This window comes from Sciurus vulgaris, assembly GCF_902686455.1.
Source record: "Sciurus vulgaris genome assembly, chromosome: 16".
In the NCBI taxonomy this organism is placed as follows: Eukaryota; Metazoa; Chordata; class Mammalia; order Rodentia; family Sciuridae; genus Sciurus; species Sciurus vulgaris.
In genome coordinates, this window is record NC_136477.1 from 3,968,200 (window position 1) to 3,994,560 (window position 26,361).

General features: G+C 58.9%; 1 protein-coding gene across 10 annotated transcripts in view; it reads right to left on the reverse strand.

The window, feature by feature from the left end:
• The window catches only part of RFX2 (regulatory factor X2), a 79,805-nt gene that overhangs the window by 11,809 nt on the left and 41,635 nt on the right, over positions 1-26,361 (reverse strand). For 4 of the 10 annotated variants that reach the window (XM_079115311.1, XM_079115312.1, XM_079115314.1 and 1 more), the window contains 5 exons: positions 19,736-19,825; positions 17,910-17,989; positions 16,333-16,594; positions 7,810-7,884; positions 571-752 (listed from right to left, as the gene is read on the reverse strand). In XM_079115311.1, coding sequence (XP_078971437.1) covers positions 571-752; positions 7,810-7,884; positions 16,333-16,594; positions 17,910-17,989; positions 19,736-19,825 — 689 coding nt within the window. The other 6 variants (XM_079115308.1, XM_079115307.1, XM_079115316.1 and 3 more) reach the window with 4 other exon arrangements.

Here is a 26,361-nt window from a genome sequence, read left to right on the forward strand (position 1 = left end):
GGGGAATCATCGCTGGCTCTCTTGGGCCCCCTGCATGGTGCTGCCTACTGCTCTGAGTACACAAGGGCCTGCCACCACTGCTGCCGGTGTCATGGCAGATGCCAAGCCTGGCCTGCCACAGGGTCACCTCATGGATGCTCTGGGCCACCAGCTGGGACCTGGCAGTGCAGCCGTTTCCTCCGAGGAAGGGAGCTGGCACTGCTGGGGAGGAGGCCAGGGCCCGTGGTGCTTCGCTGCTGCTGGCCAGCAAGAGGACATGGGAGGTGGGCCAGGTATCGGGAAACAGCGGGTCCGGCTCTGCCAGACAACCCAGGGGCTGCCTTCCCAGCAACACCAACACTCGCCATTGTGAGAGACTTCAGGCAGAGGGACCCCTCAGGGAACCTCAAGTCCCACGCTCGGCGTCTGAAGGAAAAGAACGGGTCCACGGGTCCAAGTTCACCCGCAGGGCTATGGGTCAGGGCACCTCTGCAGGAGGCCCCAGGTGCCAAGAAGCCCACTTCTGGAAAAAGGGGGAGGGGAGCAGGGCGGGGTCCGCAAGCCCCAGGGGCTCGGCCCCCGCCTACGCACCTGGTCCCCAGCCGCCGGGTCCGCAGGCCCATGAACACAGAGCGGATCAGCTTCCCGAAGGACGCGGCGTTCACCGGGTCCAGCTTGTGCTCCTGGCAGTGCCGGAGGTAGTGGCTGTACAGGGAGCTTCTGGGCAGGCTCACGCCCTCGGCGGTTTCGTAATTGTCCAGCAGCCACTGGAGCTGGAGAGAGGGACATGAGGCCTTCAGAACCCAGGACCAACTGCCACGGGGGCTTGGGCCTGAAGGACTCGCTCTCTCTCCTAGCAACCGCCAGGGCCAAAGCCGCCCTGGCTGCGGCGCTGCCCTCTCCGGGCGCATCAGCAGATGGCTGCTTCTCCTTCCTTCCTTCGTCTCCGCCCTGGGCCGGCCCGCTCTCGGCTCCCTGGCTTGTGCGTCAGCACAGGACCCAGGACTAGGTTCGGCTGCAGGGCCTCACTTCATCACGCGCCCCTGAGACACACGCCTCCTCAGCCCACAGGACACAGGGCAGTTCTGAGCCAGGCAACACGGGCAGGCCAAGGCGGAGCCTGCACTCCCAGCAAGCAGGGACGGAACCACGGTGGACCAGGGCGCCACACCCTGCCTGCCCGAGCGTGGTGGTCCTCCAACACGACACCGCCTGCTGGGTCTGGGCGAGAGGCCAAAGGGCAGAGGCCGAGGGTACTGCCGAGGCCATGGTCCAGCCAGGAGAGCCACAGCCCACGCGGCAGCCACCCTCACCAAGGGCCCTGAGCTGCTCAGGTCCAGCCAGCGGCAAGGCGCCAGGGCCGGAGCCCCGCCTGTCTCAGATGCCCGCGGGAGGCTCCCCACCCTGCTCCCCACCCCCTGAGCCCCCCACCCTGCATCCTGCATCCTTCAGGACCACGGTGGCTCTCCCCTCACCGGTCCTCCTTCAGCCTCCATCCTGGAAAGTTGGCAGGCGGAGGTGGGCAAGGGTGGAAGGCCCAGCTGAAGAGGCGTCTGGGCAGGAGCACAGACTATAACACGAAGCTGCCAAGACAGCTGGGTGGCCAAGCGGGAGCCAAGCACAGGCCCTCTGCGTTAGGAGCAGGGCAGGAGTGTGGCCCTTGTGCCTTGCACTGCCTTGGGCGAACGGAGGGCTTTGCAGACCTCTGCCCTCCCGCCAGTCTGCAGGAGAGAAGCCCCCTGCTGAAGGGACCCTCGGGCTAGGTCCCTGCTCATCCTGCAGTCCTGGCTCTCGGTTCCCTGCCAGCTGCAGAGCAAACAAGCCCAGCGCTTCCTCTGTGGGAACCAGGGCCACCTCTCCCTCCTGTCCCCACACCTGGATGTGGACCCCTCGTGTGGCCCTCTGTGTACTGCAACGTCCCCTTCCCAGGCTGTGACCACCGATGGCTAATTAGCAGCTGTCCATCTCATCTGTCCAGTGTGGGTGCTGTGGCCCCCACCCAAGGGAGGTGGGAGGATGGGTGTGGCCGGGACAGAGGGCTGTGCACGGGGCAGCAGGATGGGCCCAGGAGACTGTTCCACACCTCAGCTTCACCTCCCCACGTCCCTCCTTGCCCTCTGCTGACACCATGGAGGTGGGCGCCTGTTTCCTCTCAGAGCCTCTCTGGCCAGGGCCTCCCTTGTCCCTGAGCTCTGTCACTCCATGTAACCTCAGGACCAAGCCAGTCCAGCCGAACCTCGGGGGCTCTGACTTCTTACTGCTGGGACACGGCCCTGCTCCACACGCCCGGGCAGCCTCAGTGCCCAAGTGGGGACCCCTGCCCCTCCCGTGTCCCTGCTCCAGGGAGGTAGTGGCGCCTCAGGGTTGGGAGGGGGCTGGCTGTTGGGAGCCGTGCAGGGCCAGGAGCAGCGGGGTAACCGCGCTGTCTGCTGCCCCTGGCGTCTTATTGCCACCTGGCGCAGGGCTGGCTGAGGCTGCCGCTGGGGCCTGGAGCCGCTGGCTTTCCAGGGCTCCTTTCGCAGTCTGGAATTGGGCCTGGGCTTATGGACACTCATCTCCCCTGGACAAGCAATCCACCAGGGCAGAGGTGAGGCGGCCGCTCCTGTTTGTCCCCCAGGACTCCCAAGATGTCAAGGAATGACAGACAAGATAGACGGACTGAAGGATAAGGATGGGGTGCCTGAGTGGAAAGGGGACAGGGCAGCAGACAGTGTCTGGGTACTGAGGCCAGGGACAGCTCCCCCGTGTCACCCCACGAATGGGCCAGAAAGACGCATTTGAGGCCACCTTCGGGGGTGGTGGGAGCAGGGCCAGCAGCCCACCATCCTGAGGGCCTAAACACGACGGCCCGCTGGGCAGGAGCCAAATGGCGGTGACCTGAGATTCTCAGGTACCAGTGGACAGTTTCGTGGTGGTGGTCTGCACATAACCCGGGAAAGCAGCCAGTCGGGCCAGCTGGACGCAACTGCTTCGCACGTCGGAGGAGAGGCTTGGCAAGGAGGGCCCCGCTGCCGTCACCCATGACACAGAATCAAGGGCGCAGCGCTGTCAGGGTCATGGTGGGTGCTGGCTATCTTGACAAGCCCTCTGGAGGAGGTGACATGCAGAACCGGCCAGCTCCGTGGAGCAGGTCACTCAGGACGACGTGACGGTCCTCTCTTCTGCTCTGATGGCTACTCTGATGGATGCTCTGGGAGGGCCGGTCAGGCTGAGTTCTGACGCATCTCCAGGCTCTGCCTGGGGTCTACACCATGGTGGCCATTGTGAGTGGCTCCAGGGTACCAGCTGCAGATCATGCCTTGGGGACCAGTGCCCAGCATCACGTCCGGCCAAGCAAGTGCCCCCGTGAGCTTGTCCTCCTGATGGTGTGTCTGCCTGGCCCGCTGCAGATAATCCGCCCACCGGCCTGAGGGGCCTTGGGATCCTCGAGAGCCAATGGGGCTGGACAAGGTGGCCTTGCAGGGTCAGGGCCCTCTACGGCCTGTCTGGCCTGCGCTCTCTGTGTCGACATCAGCGGAACGCAGGAACACTTTCGGAGACACGCTACTCGCCGACCCGACCCCCCTGGCGGCGATGGGTCAGGGCTGCTCGCCTCTTGGGTGAAGCTCAAGCGCTGCTTTTTAAGGTGAAGACCCCAAGCGCCAAGCCCACCTGGCGGTGCTGGCTCTGCAGCCACGGCCCCTGTGGACGGGTGTCCTTCCTTCACACGGGAAGGCAGGGGCTTGCGTCCAGACTACATGTTCAGCTCACCCTCGTCCTCCAAGGCCCTCGCTCCCACTACAGTCCCGCGTCCCTCAGCAACAGCATAAGCTGGGGAGATGCGTCCTTTGATCTCCGTGCAGACAGCACCTTGCTGTGCACCCAGGCGGCCGCATGGGATACACAGCCCTGTGCATGGGCCCTCGTTGCCCGAAATGTCAGTATGCAGTTCGTGACTGCGTTTGGGGTGAGCCTGCCTGACACTGGCTCCTGACTGGCTGAGTTGGGGCCTCACTGTGCCACATCCAGCAGCTGGGCAGCTCCTCTGAGCTCCAGGGCTTGCTGTGCTGACCATCAAATGCTGGGCTCCCTCCATTCATCGAGCATGTGCTGCGGTGGACTCATGCCAGGCTCTGCTCTAGGTGCTGGGGAGGTAACCACAAAGGGCCAACACCCCCTGCCCTCCAGAAGAGCCTTCTTAGGAGACAGACCCACAGGAAGCAGGTAAAATATACAGATGAGAGACAGTGTTATGAGTCATGAGAGGGGAGGGCAGCTCCAGGGAGAAGGGGGATGGAGGGAGGTGTGCAACCTTAAATCAGGGTGGGGTGGGCAGGAAGGCTTACTGAGGAAGCACCCAGTGAGAAAGGACGTGAAGGAGGAGAGTGAGGCATTGTGGGGAATAGCGTTCCAGGAGGAGGGCATAGCCTGTGCAAAGGCCCAGGGGCAGGAGGAGCCTAGCATGTTAGAGCAGTAGCAGGGAGCCTCTGTAACTGAAGTAGAGGGAGGAGGGGAGAGAGGGAAGAGAGGAGGGGAGGAGGGGACAGGCCAGGTCATGCAGGTACTTGTGGACCACAGGGAGGACTTGGGCGTTGATCCCAAGGAAGGCTGGAGCCAAGGAGGTCTCTGAGCAGAGCAGTGGCATGACTCTCCTTAGGATCACTGGCAGCTGCCATGAGAGAGGACTGGAAGCCCCAAGAGAGTAGCTGAGAGCACCAGGACACTGTGGTGATGGTGGACCTTTCCTGAGGAGCACTGGAGGCAGGCGTGGGAGGAGGCGGGCAGCAAGGTGGGGCCGGCGTCTGAGCACCTGGAAGGACGGTTGTTCCTGACCGAGACAGGAGGACGGGGGAGCCCGGGGTGGCTGTGGTGGAGGTCAGAGCCTGGCTCTGGTCATGCTGGGGTGCTGGATCCAGGAGGGGTGGACGGGTGAGGGGGAGTCGGTGGGAAGCCAGCAGCGGGCAGGGGGACGGGGGAGGTGGGAACAGCACTGAAAATAGCAGCCGGCCACCTGGCTGCCGCAGGAGCCTGTCGTGCTCATCTGGAGCAGATTTTGGACGAGGGCGCAGTGCCAACGTGGATCTGGAACGGCCCGCAGAACGTGTGTGTTCGGCTTGGTCTCCAGCTGGCGCCAGGGGATGGGCAGGTGGGGGATGCGTGAGAGCCGGGCCTACTGGGGGGCCTCAGGTCACTGGTGTGCGCTCATGGGGTCGTGGGGCCCCAGGACCTTCCTCTCTTGCTCTCCCGCCTGGCTGAGGGGAGTGGCCTCCTCCACCCACCACAACACGCTGTGCTGCCCCAGGCCCCAGCCATGGCCCAGGAGGTCGTGGACTGTGAGCCACAACACATGCCCCTGCGTCAAGGTCCATCACGTCAGGCAGGAGCTACAGCAAAGGAAGGCCGACCACGGGCGCCCGCGGCCTGCTGAGCCTGGCCTGCAGCTGCAGCTGCATTGCGCCAGTCCACCCTGACACCAGCTGGCAGCTAGGTGATCTTTGCTTATTTTTTTCTTGATTTAAAACACAAAAAGTCATATAATCTGAATAGAATCCATCTAATGCATTGGCCCTTCTCCCAGGGTGGGGAAGCAAGAACCTATCTTAGCAGACAGTGACTGCTTCGCTGTGATGGCGACTCAGTGGACCTGCGGGGGGTCCCAGTGTCAGCTGGCTGCAGGGCACAGCCTCTGGAGAAGCTGGGCACTCCCCGGAGCTTGCTGCCATCAGAGGCAGCTGCCGCAGCGACGCACCCCAGGTAAGGTGGTCTGGCGCCTGCTCCTTTGACTCTTCCCTTTGCAGAGTCTCCTCCCTGTTTCTGTGCCCTTCCCGCTCTGGGGCCCCTGGGGCCCGCCTGTCTAGACCATCCCTGGGACGCGCAGCTTCCCAGGCCCTGCAGACCTCCTGGGTCCCAGTGACCCACTGGGTCTGGAAGACACTGCTCGTCTGACGCAGCATTGAGGACACAGAGCCTGCACACATGCCAGCCAACCAGTTCCTCTGGCAGCGCAGGGGCCTGGGCACACTGGAGGGCATGGGGTGAGTCTTCCACACTTCCCACCCCCTGCCCTCCAGTGCCGGGCTCCCAGAGCGACTTTCTCCTGCTTTGCTCAGTACTGACCTCCCTACACTCAGTTCTGACCTGGCCAGCACCCTGCACACAGCAGACGATGACTGATGTCACAACCTGGCATCAGGGAACAGGCGTGGTCCTATCACTGGTGAGGTGCCGTGAACTGGCCAGGATCCTTGAGGGAGTGGTCAGCTGTGAGGCCACCAGAATGTGGGCTCACTGGGCACAAGTGGCCCTAGCCCTATCTCCCCAGGCTGGGCTGCCAAGGAGCTGGGACTGCGACACCCCTGAACACTTCTAGAGGGCCACGAGCATCACGAGAGCCCTCTCAGCCCAGGAGGCCCCAGGCATGTGGCCTGGCAGAGCCAGGCTGGCGTAGCTCCCTCTGCCCTGGCCTCCCACCCGCCAGGCTGAGATCCAGGCTCACTCACCTCCGCGTGTGTGGCTGAGCAGGAAGACCGCATCCCTCCCTCCCAAACCTGAGTCTACGGGTCACCTCAGAAGAAAGGACGCCAGGGAGACTTCACCTGCTGGGAAGTCAACTCAGAACCGTCCTGGAGGGAAGCAAGCCGTCTTCCCACGAGACGTGCCAGAGAGTCGCCCCATAGCCAGGACGGCATCTGCGCAGCTTGCCAAAGGCGTATCCACCTCCCACGGACACGCCCATTCTGTCTTCCGCAGCACTCTCCCTTCTGGTCTGGTCCCCGCTGGTGGCTGACCACCTGCCTGCTCCTCACTAGTGCCATCTGACGCTTCCGCCCAGCATGCCTCCCAGCATGGCCAAGGGTGGGCATCATCCAGAGCCACCTTCCACTCAGCCTGCAGGGTGGCTGTGAGCAGGGGCTTCTTCTGCTTCTATTTCTGCCTGAGCCCCTGGTGGAAGAAACTACCTGCTCTGGCCTGCAGTGACCAGCCCTCTGAGGTGCCACCAGGTGCTGCCTGGAGCAGCCAGCCTCACCGGAACCAGCCACAGGCCCAGTTTCTGGACCTTTCTCTAGATGCAAGGAAGTCCCGAGTCACGGTCAGGATCAGGTTTCCCCTCCATGAATTCTCAAGGAAAACTCCCGTCCCTGGCCAGACGCTCACCCTGAATTCAAGGCAGGTCTCAGCTCTAGAGCACACGCCCATTTCCAGCTCTGCATAAACTGGGATGGGGAGCCTTTGAGGGGAAGTAAAAGGGTGCGCGTGGGGACAGGAGCTTTCCTCCTGACTGTCCCTGCCCTGGAACACTAAGCCAGCCTCTCCCTCAGGCCTGGCCACCTACACGACTGCCCAGGCAGGGCAGGCAGCGCCTCCTGGACCGGCCTGCCCTCAGTGTCCTCCCCAGGGGCAGTGGAGTAGGAAGACCCTGTTGGCTGAAGGCAGCAGGGATAACTGTCTTGACCTTCCCTCCATCACCGTTTCCTCCAAGGAGCTGACCCAGGAGCGGGAGCTCAGAGCTGCCGGGCACTCTCTGCCCTCTTTCTGCTGCTTACCTGCCCAGCTCTGCTGGGAGTCTCTGACCTCACTAGTGGCAGCCCAAGGGCGAGCTGGGCCTACATGCCACCATCAGGTCCCTTATGTCACAGTGCTGGGGAGGGACCTGGCCTCCCGTGTGCCAGGCAAGTGCCCACCCTGGGCCGCACCCGGTGCTCATGTCCCCCTGGTCGGGGAAGGGTGGCTTGGCTGGGACGGTGGCTGGCTGCCCCCGCCAGCACCCTTCAGATGCCACTCCACTTTGGCTTTGAAAGCGTCGGGAGAGCTGGCAGCAGAGTGCGGAGAGCCAGGCGGACACACACTTACATGGCTGTTGAGCAAGCCGCTTTTGTGTGGTGTGATTCCTTCGCTTTTTTGGAGGTTTTCAATCGCCATTTCAAGCTAAAGAAAATGTGCAGAAACAAAACAAAACAAAACAAAAAGTAGAAGGGAAAAAGGAAATCAGACGGTTAGCATCAGCCCAGATCCTTCACTAACACCCCAGCAGTGGCCGAGCTCCTGCAGGGCCGGAGGCTCCGAGGAGGGGAGGCGGGCAGAGCCAGGGGCCTACCCCAGCACGTGCACGAGAGCCCGAGGACGCAGGCAGCCTGTGTGGCTCAGAGCGCAGCACCGCACGGGCATGTGCAGACCAGGTTAATGTGCAGCCGCTGCGTGAGCATCAGCGTCAGCAAAGCCAGCGTCACGGCCAACCATGCACCTCCCCGCCACCTCTGCCACTCGCTCAGGAGGGTCAGGTAAGGAACAAGGACGGGGGCCACACTGATATCCGGGCCAAGCGCAGGGTCTCAGAGCTGGATGCTTCGTGAGAATACCAACGAGGCCACAAACACAGGTCCTGCCAGGCCCTGGGCCCCTGCGGTCACAGACCCAAACTCCTATGGGTCTTTTGCTGCAGGAGGGAGGCCAGGCCTGGGCAGAGGATGGGTGTGCGGCAGGGGCTTCCTGGGGAAAGGACCCTCCATGGGCTCCGAGGACCTGATGGTTGGTGCTGGGGGGCAGGTCTGTGCACAGGAGAGCAGGAGGGAGCACCAGCGTGTGCAGCTGCCGCCACATTCACACGTTCTGAATGTCACCCAGATTCCTACATGGAAATTGGGAATTCAGAATCTAATGTCACCATGGCCGGCAGAGAGGTATGAGGAAGGATGGGAGCCTAAAGCTCTTCCTGCTCCCAAAGGAACACCCGGTGCCTCTGCTAACAGCAAGCAGGTGGCTCCAGGGGCAGGTCCCCAGGGCTGAGGAAGGCCAGCAGGGCGACGGCATCCCCACGCCCGACCTGGACCACTGTGGTCCTGCTTTCTGTCATCAGCGACATCTGGTACAAGCCAGAGAAGGAAGGTGGTTTCCCCACCTGTCAGCCCAGGGCGTGGGCAGGCAGGTAGCCCCCCTGGACAACAGCAAGGGACTCCCAGCTCCCAGCCTGGAGGCGGCCTGACCCTCAGCCTGGGTGCCAGCTAGCTCTACCCACCCATCGGAGGGCACCTGTCAGGGGGTGGCTGCCTTGCGGTGCCCACCCGCAGAAGTGGGCCCTGAGGGTGGGATGGCCTATCTGGCGCCCGGCACCGGAAGGCAGTCCCGTGTCCCCCTACATGGCAGCCCTCCATGCTGTACTCCATCGACTCCTCCGCAATGCTAAAACTGTGTGGAGCCCTCCCCCACCAAAAGAGCGTTTTCCAAGAGTTAAGTCTGTCGATGTTTCCCACGCTAAGAACTGTAAAGGGAAACAAAAATGTATATGTTAATTCATTTAAAAGTACTAAGCCCATTATTGGTTAACATAAGGAACACTACAATGAAAACCAGCTGTGATTTCCAAAACAAATGAGAAGGTGGGCTTGCTCTTGTTTTCCCAAGTCTCTGCGGTGTGACCAGAGGACAGGGCTCCACACCCGCTTCTGCTGTTCCGGATGCACCGCTGGGAAAGGAACGCGGCTTCACTGACACGCCAGGCATCCTGGCCGCCTCTCCCTGCCACCACACCTGACTGCGACGCTGGCAGTTTCTCACAAGTTAGCTGCAGTGCACGACCTGACCGTGTTGTGAGCCCTTCACACTCAGGCAGGTTAGAATGTGTGTGTGACATCAGGGAAAAGGCGGAAGAGGGCGAGGTTCATCTCTCCACCGAGCACTGAATGAATGGGCAAACCCGCCAGACTCGACTTCATCCAAGGTCAGGAAACTAATAAGAAAGCTGAGAGCAACCAGGCCGACCCTTAACCAGGAAACGCTGACACCTGGCCCATAAGGGAACCTCTGTGACGTCACTGGCTAACCAAATGGAGACTCCAGTGGTCCCTATGACAGAGAGCACAGATTTCACAGAAGTGGTCCAGGAAGGCGGATCCACAGCAGCACAGACCTGGAGAGGGCAGAGGACCCAACCCCAAGCTGTTCCGTGATGACGTTGAAGACGTCCAGCCTTCCACAAAACTTCATGAGGCATGCAAAGCAACACGGAAGGAAGGCCGGTGCAGACAGGGACTGAAGGGAGCCGGCCTCGGAAGCCGGACATTGCCTTTATGACACGAGTTCACGTCCACTGTACCTGCCCAGATGCTATAGGAAACCACGAGAAGCCCGCCTCACCAGAGAGAGAACGCCACCAGGTCACATGGCAGGGGAACCAAGTTGCAAGTCCAGGCTTCAAAGTACATTTGAAGACAACTGTGGTTGGGAAGCCCCCAAGTTTGATGGAAGATGTGAACCCACACGTCAGAAATCTCAATACAGCTCAGGACACAGTCTCAAGCCCTAGCAGGGACGGCAGAGACTACAAGCTTCCAGAGCCCCCAAACTGACTTCAGATGACGGCTCAGCATCCCCCGCTTTCGCACGATAAGCTGGTGGGCTTCCTCGGCCCCTGGCCCTCGGCCTGGTTAGTGGCAGGGAAGGAGCAGTGCCACGCTGGGAGTGCCGAGGTCACTCTTTCTCTGAGTTCATTAGTGTTGGCAAAATGATCATTCCACTTCTAATAAATCACCTCACTGAGCAAGCCTCCCAGGGAGGGGTCACCTCCCCAGGGTCCAGCAGTGTCTCCAGGTGACAACTGCATCACTAGGCTGGGTTGGCCAGGATTTGGTACTGGCGTCAGGGCCCTGCCTCCTGGTCAGTCACGCCAGTGGTCAGAAGTGGGAGTGGACAACGGGCCCTGAAGACCCAGTCTGGAGACCAGAGGGAGAAGGGCCTGCTCTCAGACCCATCTGCAGTTAACCATCTGGCCATGTTACCACAGAAGGAGCTAACAGAAGGTAAAATGTTCTATGAGCATAAGTAACCCTTTAGGGTTTTTGTTAAAAATGCAGAATGTTCTCAAAGAAGGAGGGACAGGTGGAATTTTGAGGGCAGAGGGACAAGTCTTAGAATTCCGTTGGAGAAGGGAAAAGTCAGAAGGGGTCCTGGTCCAGGCAGGAGGGACCAGTGGGGTTCGAGGTTGAGAGGGCAACAGGCCTACGTGGTCCATCAGTCTGTCTGCCTGCACCTGCCTGGCAGAGGAGGCGTTGCGGTGGATGGGTGTGCAGCCTTCCGGGTACCTTTGGTCACTTCCACACTCACCTTGATGATTGTTCACTTCCGATATTCGAGCTCACCGTTCAATATTCTGTGGCCATCCTTCCACACCAACCCCAGGAGAGCTCACTCCACATGGGCAGCCACCTACTGGTCACAGCGCCACCTACTGCCTAGTAATGACCTTTTAGACACCAGATTCAGGATTCAGTCCAGGATGGCACACAGTTTTTGTTCCTCCTGAGTAGCTGGGACACAGGTGTGTGCCACCAACATGCAGGGGTAATTTTGCACACAGAGCCATAAAAGAAATACCAGGATAATAAGAAGCCCACCTGCAACTGCTGAAGACTCCATTAGACCAATGGCGCATTTGCCCGCAGTTGCCCCTCACACTGTCCAGTGGGTCTGTGTCCTCTTGAAGGTCTGAAAGACGGCTTGATGCTTGATTCTCCAGAAGTGCAAACAGTGCCTTTCCAGCGTGCATCTTTAACTTTGTTCCTCTGGGGAGACCAGCGGTAAAACCGGAGGAGTCTCTGTGGGTGTGGTGGCACACGCCTGTAATCCCAGTGGCTTGGGAGGCTGAGGCAGGAGGACTGGGAGTTCAAAGTCAGCCTCACAATTTAGCACTCGCCTGAGCAATTGCTTAGTAAGAGCCTGTTTCTAAATAAAATATAAAAAGGGCTGGGCACGGGACTCAGCCGCTAAGTGCCCCTGGGTTCAATTCCCAGTACAGAAAACAAAAAACAAAGCCTGGAGCGGCCTCTTTCCCAGGGTCCTCCAGAGGGCAGGTATGCGGCTGGCTTTGCAGGGGAGGTGCAGAGGCAGTTTCCTGGCAGTGGCGCACGGCGATCGTCAGAAACCACAGAACTCGAAACACCAAGAGCAGAGGCACACATAAGCTCAGACTCCAGGTGACAAGGCAGCATCGGTGCTGGCTTGTCGGCCGTAACAGCCAGCGACCAGCACTGCACTGAGACAAAGCCTACGCAGCTAAAAAAATCAAAAAAGAGATGGCAAGTATTTCGGCGAGAGAAAAAGCAGAGGTGCTATGGGTACAAGTCTTTTTATCAGACAGGCCCCACACGCGGGGGTGGCAGGGCACTGTGCTCCTGTGTGCCGTCTTGCTCTGGTGTGTGGGGATGGCAGGCTCCTGCCCAGGGTGGCACACGTGAACAGGAGCAGCCTGGTGACTCTCCCCCGGTCCTCATGAAGCCCAGCTACAGGACAGGTGTTTCCAGATGGCGACTTGAGCATGCAGAGGCAGGCCCTTGACCTGGGACCAGAACTGTGAGCCAGACAAACCCCATCCATGGTACCATGTATGCCGCAGAAAATGGACCACGAGCAAAGCAGGAAACCCCGTGGGTGTGGGCGGAGGGGATGGGCCAGCTAGGGTCTGAGGCAGCGCACTGCGCTGCTGACGATTCCAGTGACCTCACCGCACGTCTCAGCTGGGTCCTGGAAAGCTGGCAGCCAGCAGTCCAGGGCCAAACGTGCTGACGTTTTTTTTCTTTTTTTGGAGGTGCTGGGATGGAACCCAGGGCCTCGCGTGTGCCAGGGAAGTTCCAAGGAAGACCCGAGTGTCCTGCAGGCTGGGCTGCCGGGTCCGGCTCTTGCAGACCTCCTCACCGGGAGGAGGGCAGGGCCGACTCCCAGGAAGGCTCCGGTCAGGACGGGCCTTCGGGCTTGCGGAGAGGTTCTGCCCTCAGCTGATGGCAGCCAGGAGGGACGATGATCTCCCGGTGAGGCCTGTCCTGCCATCTGCCGTGCAGGATGAGTCCCGAGGAAGGCTGCTGGGCCTCTCTCCAGTTTCTGGTTCATCTCAATGTCCAGAATACCTGCCAGGGACCGTGACCTCTACTGGGACTCCAATGCAGGACACCGCCAGCTGGGCACCTGACGCACCCGGACGCCCCCATGACAGACTGTAACGCCCTCCTCCTCAGGGCCTGATGTTGGTCTTTGAGAACCTTTGTCCTCGTCAGTGCCATGGGGTGGCCAGTTCTGGCATGGCCTCATGTGGTCTCTCAGTCTTGGTGAAGAAAGGGCCCTCAGCGGGCAGTGCCAGGGCGGAGGCGATGCCCTCTGGCCTTCCCTGACATGACCCCAGGCGGCAGAATGGAAGTTCGCCTGGCTGAGACCTCCAAGGGCAGACCCCAGGCCAGCTCCTGTGCCCACGAGATTGAGAAGAGGACAACAGAAGGGGCACTCGCCACTCGCCACCCAGGCCGCAACTTCCACCGGCAGCCAGGCCGGGGCTCCTCTCCAGGCTGCCGTCAGAGCTAGTCTTGTGCAGCCCGCATCCGAGGAGAGCACCTGGACGACAGCAACATCTCCGCAGGGCCCATTTCTGCTGGCATCTCAGGCCCTTCCTGGTCCCTGCCCTGGCTCCTGCAAAGTCCCTCAGACCTCAGTAGACTCATGAGGTATCTCCAGGCCAAGACCAGTCAAGGAACAATGGCAGCATAGGCGGAAGCTGGGCTCCGACGCCCCCGGGCAACTGGAGGGGTGTGTGCGAGGGAGGGCGGGAGAGACCAGGCCCCGCGGCTGCTCGGTGACGGGACTGCCCAGTGTGTTCTGCTGCAACCGCTGATGCCGTTTCATAAGCCCGCGGCATCATGGAGATCAACACAGTCTGTGAGGAGCCAACCGTCCAGGAAGCTCGATGCCGAGTCCCACCTGACCAGTCCACAGAGGGAGAAGCGTGCCTGGCCCCCATGGCCACCCTGCTCTGGCTGCTGATGGGCCTAGAGCGGGGGGAGGGGCCGGGCACAAGCCGGTGCCCCTGGAGGGAGCGGCAGGCATGGCCCACTGTGTCACAGCCCCTAGAAGGCAAGTGGCTTCTCTCCAGGGGAAGGGAACAAGCACAGGGTGCCACGCCTGCCCTCAGAGCTGGCTTCTGGGAGCCACTCTGGGTACAGGGAGCGAGGGGACAGCAGACTCAGAGGCCTCTCTGAAGTCAGGGTGACCCCAAAACACACAGACCAAAGGAACAGAGACAAGACCAGACTGTCGCTTTCTAATTCAGGAGATTAACCTCACACCAAAATAAGGAGGTATCACCTAGTTGAAAATCAGCCAGCACAATCCCTCACGTGAACGCTGTAAAGGAGACAGCCACCCCGTTAAACAAGAAAGCGTCTGACAGAACTACGTCTGCTCACTTCTGTCCACGAGAGGCGCTGGGACAGCAGGCGTGGAAGGGACCTTCCTCAAGCAGAGCAGGTACCTGGGGGCCTATGGCCAGCCCTCCCCGAGGTTGGGCATCCAGCAAGGACACGCAGGCTCCCGGTCCCAGCCATTCCTCGCAGTGCAAGGGCGAGAGAAAGCGGGGAGGCGCTGTGTGGAAGGCAAGAAGAGGCAACAAAAGCCCAGCGGAAAGGCGTCTCAGCAGGGAGCGGAATGCAGAGTCCACGGCCCCACACCGGCTGCGTCCTCATAGGTGGCAACAAGCTGTACACTGAAACAGCAAGAGCAGCGCGGTTCACGGTGGCTTCGAATCCGTGTAAGGCGTGGGTGTGAATGTAAAAGCACACAGCGGATCTGTGCGTTAAAAATCACAAAATCCTGATGAATGAAGTCAAAGACCATCTAGACGAATGGATCAGAAGAGTCACACAGGAGAGGAGTTAATTCTCCCCAAAAGGACGGCAACTTAATCGAAGTCCAGTAGCACCTTGGTACTGCAGATGCGCTGACCCTTAGGCTCCCACGCAGCCCACAGCCCGTTGAGTAGGCATGAGCCCGAGGAGCAGCCACGCCAGGGCGCATTTTCTGTCCCCCTGTGGTGTCAGACCAGGACCGCCGGCACAGACGGGCACACGGACCCACGCAGAGGGCAGATGCCCTGAACCAGCACTGCGGTTGTGGCCCACCGGTTTTTGACAAAGGTGCCAAGGCAATCCAGAGGAGAAGGGATGGCTTTTTGCCCTTTTGTTTTTGTTTTAGACAATGAGGCTGGAGCAACTGGCTGCTGCTTATGCAGACATCCATGTCGACCGTGGCTCACATCTTGAACAAAAAGCAAATCTAAAAGTAAAGTATAAAACAAGACACTGGGAGAGACTTGGACCTGCAGGCGGGCACCCCAGACATGACACCAAAGCACAAACCGAAAAGCACGATGGAGAAACAGACTCTGAGCAAACGGGAAGTGTTTTCTCCATGATCAGCACTCCTTAGAGACTGCAAAGACACATTAAATGCTGCAGAAAATATTTGCAAATCATATCCGACAGGGGACTCGAGCCCAGGTATAAAAGAAGCCTTTAAATTCAACAGAGGCATGTGACACGCGAGTGGCAGCTAGCCAGTGTCACCTACAGGAAACTGCAAGCTGCAGACATGAGGCCCACATACACCTCCTGGGACGGACAAGATCCAGTGCTGGTGACAAAGTGGAGCCCAGGAACCACGTGGTGTGGGACAGCCATCTGTGGTTCAGACAAAGCCACACCTATGCAAGCAATTCCCCTTGCAGGCACCCACCCCAAAGAGGGGACGTGCGTCCACACCAAGCCTGTGCCTGAGGACTCCGCTGCTGGCTGGCTTCGTGACGATCCCAGTGGGTCTCCCGAGTGGCCCTTGGCGGGGAGGCTGTGCACTCCGGGTAACAATGAGAACCAACTTTACATCCACGCACAACCGGATGGAGTCACAGGCCCCAGGCCCAGCAGAAGGCACTCTCTGCGGGCCACCCACTGCCTGATCCCCTGAGCATGACTCGCCCCCCATGATCAACCCACAGCCACTGGGAGCCCAGGGTGGTGGGCCCCCTGGGGGAGTTTTCAGGGTGATGTCCCCTGGGTCCTGATTGGAGAACGGCCGCACAGACCAACACGCGTGTCAAATCCCAGGGGACCACACGCCCAAAGCCACTTGCGCTCTGGCTTTAGAGCAACGTGAAAGATGAAAGCACACACCGAGGATGGAGTCTAAACACAGGTCCTTCGAGGCAGGGCAGTACTGAGGGCGAGGAGGTGCTCCTCAGGGCAGCTCCCCTGGCTTGGTTCAGGGCCGTGCCGGGATGAGGTCGCCATGACAATGACGTAACACGATGGCAAAACCACAGCAGTGCACCCACCCGCAGGGAGAGGCCTTCTCATGCTCTATCTTCAAAGGAGCCAGTGACCCACGATGTCCCCCTTTACCAATGATGAGCTGAGGCACGGCCCTGCGCACCTGCCCAGGGTCCCAGGGCCTGTCTGCACAGTGGTGACCTTCTGTCCAGGCCTGTGGCCTGCCTCCTACTCACCATCCCCACTGCCGCCGCCACAAGTCTAGCATGGCCTACCCTGCTGGCCGGGGCCTTGTACATACCGTGGCTGGTGAGGACCGGGCAGTGTGGGCCAGGGAGTGTCTCGCGCCGTCCATTCCCCCGTGGATGAGGTAGGCTCCCGCACTGGACACAAGAGGGCTCCCCCCAACATCCATGGTGATGCCCACCATGCTGTGGGAGGGGACTGCTGGTGGGGATGAGGCTGCCACCGTCACCTGGGCGCCACCCGGGGACTCGAAGTAAGAAGCGGCACTGCTGGGGGCGTACATCTGAGGCTCCGGGTTGTAGGCGTAGGCTGTCCGTCTGTCAGAAAAAGAGGGGTCAGCCCTGGAGCCCTGTCCCACCTATGGGCCCCATCTGAGTGAGTTTCACGGGAATCCAGCAAAGCTTCACGTGAAAGCAGGAGCCCACGAGGCCCACACACAGGGCCATTCGGACGCGGCCTGTGACGTTCGAATGCGACACAAAGCTCAAAGCCAGCATCTCCAGAGCATTCAGGATCCCAGGCTGTCTAACGGAAACACCAAGTCAGAGTCCTAAGTGGGCGAGGGTCACGCGGGAGGGCCCAGGAGGACAGGCAGCAGTCATGTCTGTGGTTGTGGCTCCACAAATCCACAAAGGTGCGTAAAGACCGGTGAGAGTGCAGAGGCCGCGCTGGCTGACGCCGCCGCCAGTGCCAAGCTCCTGGCCTTGGGGTCCTGCAGTCACATGAGATGCCACCCCTGGGGCGAGCTGGGGGCTCTGTGCACTAATCTTGTAACTTCCTGTGAATCCATGATCATTTCAAAACACAAACCATCGTAAAATGAAGATGCGTCACAGAGGACGTCTCTAAGGAAGAAGAGCATGCAGCTGACATTCCTAACGCGGGCGAAGGCTGACCGAGCGTGTCCAGGCTGACATGCTTTAAGTCACTCTTGGGTAATGCTGGTCATTACAGGAGGCGGTTAGTGGTGGTTTTGCCTCCTGGAGGCATGTACTCCCGGACTGTCCCGTGAGGTGACAGCCTGTCTAACTACAGTACCATGTAGAAAGTGAACTGGGTACAACCCACAGACCTCGCTCCAACTCTACCATCTTTACACACTCACACGTGTCTGAGTGATCTGGACCTTTGCTGTGGTCTTTGGAAAACCATGTCTCCATCAGTTACAACCCTGAAATCAGCCGAGCCCTCACGCGCAAGCCCCGCACTGATGAAGGGGATCCAAAGGCACAGGAAGTAAGCTAAAGGCCTTGCATCTCCAGCCGGATGAGCTGATGGGAGATGGGTAATTTTCTGTCCCATGCATCACACAGAGCAGAAAGCTCTAGAAGTCCTTGCAAAATGGAGAATCAATTTCAGCAACCACCTGTTAGAGTCTTATGAAGGAAAGGATAAAGAGGCCCTGCGGGGAGCAGCTTCTGCATCAGGAAACCCAATCTTCAGACTCAGAAGTTAGGAGTAGTTTTTTTTGTCTTGTTTTGTTTTTTGGAGACAGACTTTTCTAGAAGTTAAAAGTACAAAGGTCTGTGGTTGCTGAAACCCTGCAGGACTGGGACGCTGGTTAGTGGTGGCTAAGTGAGGCTGTCACACACATCAGCGGGGGAGGGTGGGAGGTCAGGAGGAGGTACGCACATGGCTCCGTTTGCGTAGACGGCGTCTCCCCCTTCCACGTACTGCACCTGCGCAGGGTACACGTGCTGCGCAGGCTGGACCTGCAATGACACCACGCTCCGAGTCACAGATGGCAATCTGCTTGCTCGAGGTTCCCAGGTTGCTCAGGGCGAGGATGTCCTCGCTGGCTCCCTGGCCCCAGGGAGCCCGTGTGTGCACTGTGAGGGCCTGAGGCCACTGGGGCTCACAGGGCTCTGCTGTGGCTCCCGTGAGCGGGGGGCTCACTTCCGCTGTCCTTTGAGGGATGCCAGCGGGGCGCCCCTAGTCTTTACCCACGGGGCAGGACTGGGAGAATTATGGCTGCCATCCAGTGCAGTGGAAGCCAAGCCTGTGCCCAGAACCCTGGGCTGCTGGGCAGTCTTTGGCATGGGCAGAGGAGGTGCGGCCCCCTTACTCCCTGTGGGTGGCCCTGATGTCCCCTCCCTGGTGGAGAGGGTGATGGGGAGACCTAGCACACCCAACAGGCCCATCCTGTCATCTGCTGAAACATCAACTCGGCACCGGTGCCGGTGGCCTCCACGGATCTGGCCCTAGTGGTGGATGTCCGGTCCTCTGCACCTGAAGCTTCAGACTCGCCCTTCAGAGGGCCTCTTAATGGACACTCAGATCAACCGGATTCAGGGGTGAGAGGCTCAAGCACAATAACGGCGTGCTTGGGTCTCCTCCTCTAAGACTGCCTGCGGCTACAGGAGGCGCTGGCCCCCAGCGGGTATATACTTAGGGGACACACAGGCCCTGCAATAGCTCCAGGGCTAACATATGCTGGGCGGTGTCCCTGGGAGGGGCGGAAGCCCGGGGACCAGGTGAAATGCAAAACTTCACTAGGAAGTTCTCGCCCACAGACAGATGGGGTAGGCCCGTCCTCTGGAGTGAGGGAAGTTTCTAGAATCACACACTGGTCTTTGTGTCTCTCCCTCAATGGTGTCCGAGGGAGGGCCTTGACAGAGACAAACTCGAGGGCCCAACACAGGCAGGTGACAGACACCTGCAAATGTGCTGCCCCTCTATGCAGAACGGTGGCCTGCGGGCAAGTCTGGCTGGTTGGTATTTCTGTAAATGAAGACTTTGGGGTGGGGCGGGCACTGGGCATTGAACCCGGAGGGCTTGACCACCCAGCCACCTTCCCAGCTCTTTTAATTTTTTTTTGAGACAGGGTCCTAACTTGCTCAGGGCCTCGCTAAGTTGCTGAGGCTGGTCTTGAACTTGGGATCCTCCCACCTCAGCCTCCCCATTGATGGATTTCAGGCACGGCCACTGTGCCCTGCTGTAAGTGAAGCATTACTAGCATGTAGTCATGCCCATTTCTTGCGCATAGCTATGGCGGCTTCTGCTATTGCTACAATGACAGAGTTGAGTGGTCATGCCAGAAACCCAGAGAGCCAAACGAGGTGCTCTCGCCGACTGCCCTGAGCTCAGCCAGCGTGTGCGAGCTTGGTGCTGAGGCAGGTGGTGGAGCAGAGCCGCTGCCTCCTCTTCTGTCTGGCTGCAGCACTCGCTGGCGGCTTGGTCTCCCACACCTCTCTCCCTCGGCTCCGCCCATGGGCACTGGGTGTGGGCTGGCTCCCAAACACACGCTGGGTTTGTGAGTGAACACAGCACCAGCTCTCTCGGCTTCATGCAGAACTGTCTGCAGTAAAAGGATTCGCTAACATTTTTTCAGAGCTCCCAGAAGATAACAAATAAAAAGGAGCAGCAGCCACAGACAAGGCTGCACTGGCCAGGGACCTTCCAGATCTCCAAGTGCTGAGCTCCGCCCACATCAGGTTGGGCCAGGGTGCCCTCCTTACCTGCTGTGGCACTTGCTGCACTCTGGGGAGGGAGATGGGCTGCATCGGGGTCCCTTTGGGAGCAGAGCCCGCCGCCTGGACCAGCACCCTCTGGAAAGGAAGGGAGAGAGCACAGTGAACGGCGCCGTGGCCAGCATGCAGCAGACTCGCCAAAGCCGCCACCTCCCGCCTTATCCCAACGCCGAGGGCTGCCGGGGAGGATGTGTGCAGCCAGGACGCCGCAGCCTACACATGTACCGTGTGAGCACACATGGGCTCACACACCTCCACCAAAAGCTGCAGCTTTGCTCCGTGGGGCCTGCAGCCCACAGCAAGGTGACAGTGGCCATCCCTCACACTGAGGGGACCGCTGGATGAGAAAGGAGATCTGGATAGTGGTCCACTCCCAGCCCTGGAGAGTGCTTTGCTGCACCTGTGGCTATGCAGAGCACACGGGGCTTGCCCCCACGGTGCACATGAGGTTAAGTCCCACCTGTGCCTCTGGCAGACTGAATTCCAGCACCAGAAATGGCCCTACCAGCATGGGTTCCCTGCTGCCCAACTCCTCCATCCTCAGCCCCCACGCTGAGATTTCAGGGGACTTGGTTGTCTGCTGGCTACGGATGGGCCACACAGCTGTGAAAAGTAAAGGGTCGCGAGAGGAACAGACTCAGTGTCTGCCAGATGGGGGCTTCTGATGCCATCAACTACCATGCCCAGGTCATCCCACGTGGGCACTAAATGTCCCTGCAAGGACAGGCCTTATGACGCCACTGGGTGGTGATGAGCAAGGACACACTGTCCTCTAGTGTTCAAGGATGTCACTGCAGGATGAGGAAGGTTCTATGGAGGACACCAGCTGGGCTGGCCCCGAGAGTCACAGGGATGGGGCCTCTGTGCTCATAGCCAGAGACAGAGCGACCCCAACGGTTCAGCTGCCAACAGTGAGTGTCAACTGAAGACGGCCCCTCACACGCTGCACGGTCTTAGCGAGGTGACACATGCTGTAGCATGGATGGACCTGAGGACCTTGTGCTCAGTGAGCACCAGACACGAACAGCCACAGAGTGTGTGACTCCATTGACAGGAAACATCCAGAACAGGAGTCCAGAGATAGCGCGCAGACTCAGGGTTGCCGGGGCAGAGGAAAGAGGAAAGGGAGTCACTCCTAATGGGGACAGGATTTCTTTTGGGGGGGGTCTCAGAATGTTCTAGAACTAGACAGAGGTTGCACAATGCTGTGAATATACTAAAAACCACTGAATTTTCCACTTTAAAATGGTTAATTTTATATTTTGTAAATTTCACCATAATTAAAAATTAATTAAGATATTAAGGGCTAAGCTGCTTGCAGTACTGCACACCTATACTCCCAGCTACTTGGGAGCCTGAGGCAGGAGGATCACTTGAACCCAGGAATTTGGGGTCAGCCTGGGCAACACAGTGAGACCCCATCTCAAACCAAAGAAAAAGAACATGACCGTCGATGTGTGCACACCAACGACGAGCTGTCTGACATGGCAGTGGTGAGGTCATTTACATACAAACCTAATGAGATCGAAATAAAGGGTGAAGCCCAGGCCTCGGCTGCTGGGTGGCCAGGCAACGGTCAGGAGACCCTTGGAGTGCACTGTCGCGATCACCTGAGGCACGGCGACCTAAGGCAGGGCTGTGTGCTGCGGGGATGGGGAGGGCCCTCAGTAGACGCGAGTAGCCCATGTCACCTGGAGCAGGGCCACTGGGAGGCCCCAGGTGGGAGGCAGGAGGGCAGGGGGAGGATGCCACCAGATGCATCGAGGCAGGAACGGGAATCCTGGGCAGGACCTCAGACGGCTGCCATGAGGGTGCCTGGGAGGGACGCAGTGGTCATGGCAGAGTCCACCCAGGAGCAGGGTGCCTGTGGGAGGGGCTTGGCCAGGAGGACCCGAGGCAGCAAGGGGCGGGGGGCTGCTGACCCTCTTGGGCTGGTTCAAGTGCGCAGGGAAACAGTCAATCAGGGTGCAACTTGCAGGGTGGCGGCATGTGATCAAGCCCAATCTGCACCCCCAGAGGGGCTCCTGAGGTCCTCCTGCTTGGCTAAGTGTACCCGATGGTCCATCCTGCTGGGCAAGCTTCTCCCACGGCTGCCTGGCTTTTGGGCTGGACTGGGCTTTTCTCACCTTAACCCTTCTTTTTGCTGTTACGTCACACATCGTGGGTGGGCCCGAGGCCACGGAGGGCCTCTGTGCACTCCCACAAGCTTCCGGTCTGTTCCATGCGGTCCATGCCTGCCTTTGCCCAAGTGTGCTTTGTGACCTATTTCAAGCTGTGGGTGACACTGTGAGGCAGCAAGCCTGATTTGCAGACTGTCCCTCTGCCAATCTCAAACAAAATATTCACCTTCTAGTGCTCGATTCCATTTTGAACCAAATCCTAAGAATCCTAACTTGCTTTTTGCCTTATGAGCAGTCTTTCTGTACAAGAAGAGTCCTTTCTGAGGTGCAGGAAAGCTTCCACTGAAAGGTGAGGCTGATCCACGTCAGATTGGGGGTGCTTCTCACTGAGCTTGTATTATCACTTTCCTTGTCAGGACCTTTGTAGCCAAGTGCAAGGGCCAAACCATGTCACGTGGGGTGTGCCTGTTTTACAGTAGTGGTCTTGGGCTAAGACGTCATCTATTTACAAAAAACCGTTTCTCTCTGTTGGGCACAGAGCTTCAGCTATGCGGAAGACTGAGGCAGGAGGACGGCAAGTTTGAGGCCAGCCTTGGCAACTGCATGAGATGCTGTCTCAAGATGGAAAGGGCTGGGGTGCAGCTCGGTAGGCGAGCACCCCTGCGTTCAGTCCCTGGTAGTATGGGCACACACACACACACGCCTACATATATGCCCGCAGACACACACACTGTTTTCTTCTTTCTGTTGATTCAAGAGTAGGGCATGTGTCCACATGGTGGTTTATACCAGAATGGCCCCAATGGCAGGGCGCTGTTACCTGAGGGGACGCTGGCACAGGCTGGGCTGCCGCTGCCGCTGGACGCAGAGCCACGGCTGCAGGTGAATCGGAGGCGGCCTCAGAATTCTGCATGCTCAGTTCTGGAGAGCGGAGAGACAGTGAGTGGGCAGGACGACCGAGCATAGGTGCGAGGCTGCGCCTGCACTCCAGAGCGGAGAGCAGCAAGTCGGCAAAGCTGGAGTAGTGACTAGTGGCACCAGCAGGCAAGCAGGGAGGGGATAGGCTGTGAATTATCCCATGAAGGAGAGCGGGAGGCAGAGGACACCCCTCCAGAGACAAAGCAAAGAGCACTCGCTGGCCCTCCCGCGACCACGTGTCTCTCGGTGCCTGGCTGAGTTGAACCGCTTCGGAAGGCCAGGGCGCTTGCTGGATGGGGGCTGCTGCACGCCAAGTCACAGCCCGCAGCTCTGCACCTGGACCCCTGGTGTCTGGCCAGACACCTGAACAGGCGTCGCAGGGTGCCAGGCAGCGCCCTGGCCTCCACCACCTGCTGCCAGGGCACCACCAAGCCGTGACCCCCCTGAAGCTCCCAGACCTTGCCCAGTGTTGTCCGGGAGGCAGAATCACCCCCGTGGAGACCCTGGCCTTGGGACTGAAGAGGGGATCCACGAGGGACCAAAGAGAGGGCGCATTCTCCTGCGCCGGTGTTCCGTCCTCAGGAGTCTGGCCGTGAGTGGAGACGGAGTGCTGCTCGCGGCCTGCAGGCGACACCAAGGTCTACCCCTCGGCAGCAGCTGTGTCTGCCTTTCAGAGGGGAGGGCAGAAGACCCTTCACTAGGCTGGATGCAGTGGCGCTGCCTGTCACCCCAGCCACGTGGATCGCTACTTCCAGGACAGCCTGTAAAGCCCAGCGACGGCCTGTCTCCAGGTTTTTTTCTAAAGGCTGGGGATGCAGCTCAGGGGCAAAGCACCCCTAGGTCCTATTCCCAGTCACCCCCATCTGCCCACACACCAAGAAACCAAACTAAAAGTTGTGTTTAAAATCAGAACGAAGTGGAAGAGCAACGGTCCTCCTGTGGCCGGCGAGGTCGGACCGTCTTTTTTCTTCTCTTGGCAGGGCTGGGGATGGAACCCAGGGCCACGCAAATGCTTAGGCAAGGGCTCTTCCACAGAGCAGCGCCCAGCCCCGCGTTCACCGCTAGATAAACACACACGTGGGAAACAGCTAAGTCCTCAGACTCAAGGGGGGTGGCTTTGTGACCAGGCACACACTGTCCTGGTCCTACAATGGCTGCAACTGGGCCAGACTGTTTCACTAGCACCCAAGAGTTCCCACCTTTAGAATAAGTGAAACTTTAAACATTTTTAAAATCTTTATTTTTTTAATGTGAAGCAAAACTGTTAACTGATCAAACAAATTTGCTAAGGAGAGCAGAGGGTTGGGATCCCAGGGTGCGGCTGCTCCCTGGCCTCTGTCCATCCTAACACGGCCCTGGAGAGCTGTGGGGGTGTAGGGGGCAGGGGTGACCCTTCTGTCCAGTGTGGCTGGACTCATTTCTGACCGCTAGATGGCCCCAGAGCCACGCTGATGGACAGGGCAGGAGGTGCGCTTGGGATGCCCAGCAGGACACTGCCGCCTTCCCCGCTTTCCACAGTGGGCTCTCCAGCCCCCTCCCCTCCACAGACCGGCCTGGGGTTTCGCTGGAAGCTGGTGGTGGAGGCCCCCAGTCCTCTCTCTCTAAAAGTCTGCATGGGCACCTGTGCCTGCCCAGTCAAGCTCCCTTCGGAGCCGGGAGGGTGACGCCGAGGGACTGGAACCCATCGTGAAAGAAGCCCAATGACACAAGGAGAAAACTGGCTCCACTGGCCCAGGTCCCTGACCCACGGTGGGAGTAACCGCGCTCCAACGTCCAGCTCTTATCTAAGTGGCGGACAGAGGCGAGTCAGGCTCTGCTCGCCTGCAAGGGGCGCGCCTGCTAGGAGGCCAGCCACTGTCGCAGGAGCCTCCACACTCCTGCTGTCCCCTCATCTGACACAGCCCCTGCTCACTGCCCACAGGTCAGGGGTGAGGCAGTGGTTTTCACCAGAGGCACGCCCCAGGGCACACACAAGGCAGAAGGCGGTACCTGGTGACCCCAGGACACTGGACAGAGTGCTGGGGTGGGGGAATCCTGGAAGAGAGAGCCACAGTCTGCCACAAAGTCCACCCAAATCACTGGCTCACTGACTAACCAGAGGTGTTGGGGAGACGCCTGCAGCTCAAGGGCGGAAAACTCAAGCGGAGACTTCAGCTACTGCCCCCCAAGAGAGCACGTGTGCCCCTGGAAGCCAGTGGTCCTTAAGGGAACTCAGCAGACTCCTGACTTCCCCAGCATACCGGCATGATGCCTGGGATCCCAGAAAATCATGAGCGCACCTGTGAACACAGTGACTCGGGAGGCTGAGGCAGGAGAATTGTGGGTTTGAGGCCAGCCTGGGCAACTTAGTGAGGTCCATCTAATCTAATTTAAACAATAAAATGGCTGGAGTGTAGCTCAGTGGCAGAGCACTCCTAGGTTCAACCCACAGTACCAAAAAAAAAAAAAAGACCTGTGAGAAGAAACAGGAGAACGTAACCTATCCTCAAGGGAAAAAATAAAAGGGGTCGATTACAGTCAAACCCAAGATAATCAAGAGGGTACGGAGAGCAGGCAAGGAGCAGGGCGGGTGCTGTGAGTGAGTCCGAGAACTTGAAGGGAGCCACGCCTGGTGAATGACTATGTCCCGCTTCCACCAAGCAGTAAAGACCACTGGACAGAGGACAGGGTCCTGGGTAGCAAGTCTCAACTCATTTCACAAGAGTGGAAGCATGTGGAGGACAGGTGTGCTCCGTGGCAGAGGAGGAAGACGTTGGCAAGATGGCCAGGAAAATGACAAACATTTGGAAAAATGTAATATACTATTAAAATTACCCATAGGTAAAAAAGTAAACCACAGGGCAATTGGAAAATTTTGAACTGAATGATGACAAAAACACCATTTATCAAAATTTGTGCCTGGGCATATGCTGGTGCACACCTGCAATCCCAGACTCCAGAGGCTGAGGCAGGAGGATCACAAGTTCAAGGCCAGCCTGGGCAACTTAGTGAGACTGTGTCTCAAAATTAAAAATAAAAAAGGCTGCGGATGTAGTAGCTCAGGGGTAACGTGCCCCCAGGTTCAATTCCTAGCACCAAAAGAGAATTTGTGGGATGCATCTAAAGCAGCACTCAGAGGGAAATGTTTAGCTCCAAACACTTACATCATAAAATGGGCATAAGAACCACTCATTTATACTCCAAAAAGCCATAAAAAGACAAGCATATTGAACTTGAATTGCACAGAAAAAAGAGGAAAATAATACAGAACAAAATGAATGAATTAAAAATTTTATGAACGATGGAGAAAATGAAAAAAACTATTTTCGAGAGAGGAAAGAGTTCTTGATGCGGAGGAAATCAAACGCACATTACTGAGAGAAGGAAGGCAGTCTGAAAAGGCCACCCTGCAGGCTCTCATTAAAAGGCCTCTGGAAGAAGCTGCTGGTGCAGGAGCAGCGATCGAGTCCGTGGGAGGCTGGGCTGGTGGGCCTGGAGGGCCCCTGGGCAGCCACAGCGGGGCAGCAGCTCCTGGGCCGGGCGGCACGGTCAGGGCCATGTGCACAGCACTGAGTGGGAGAAATCTCTGCATATTAC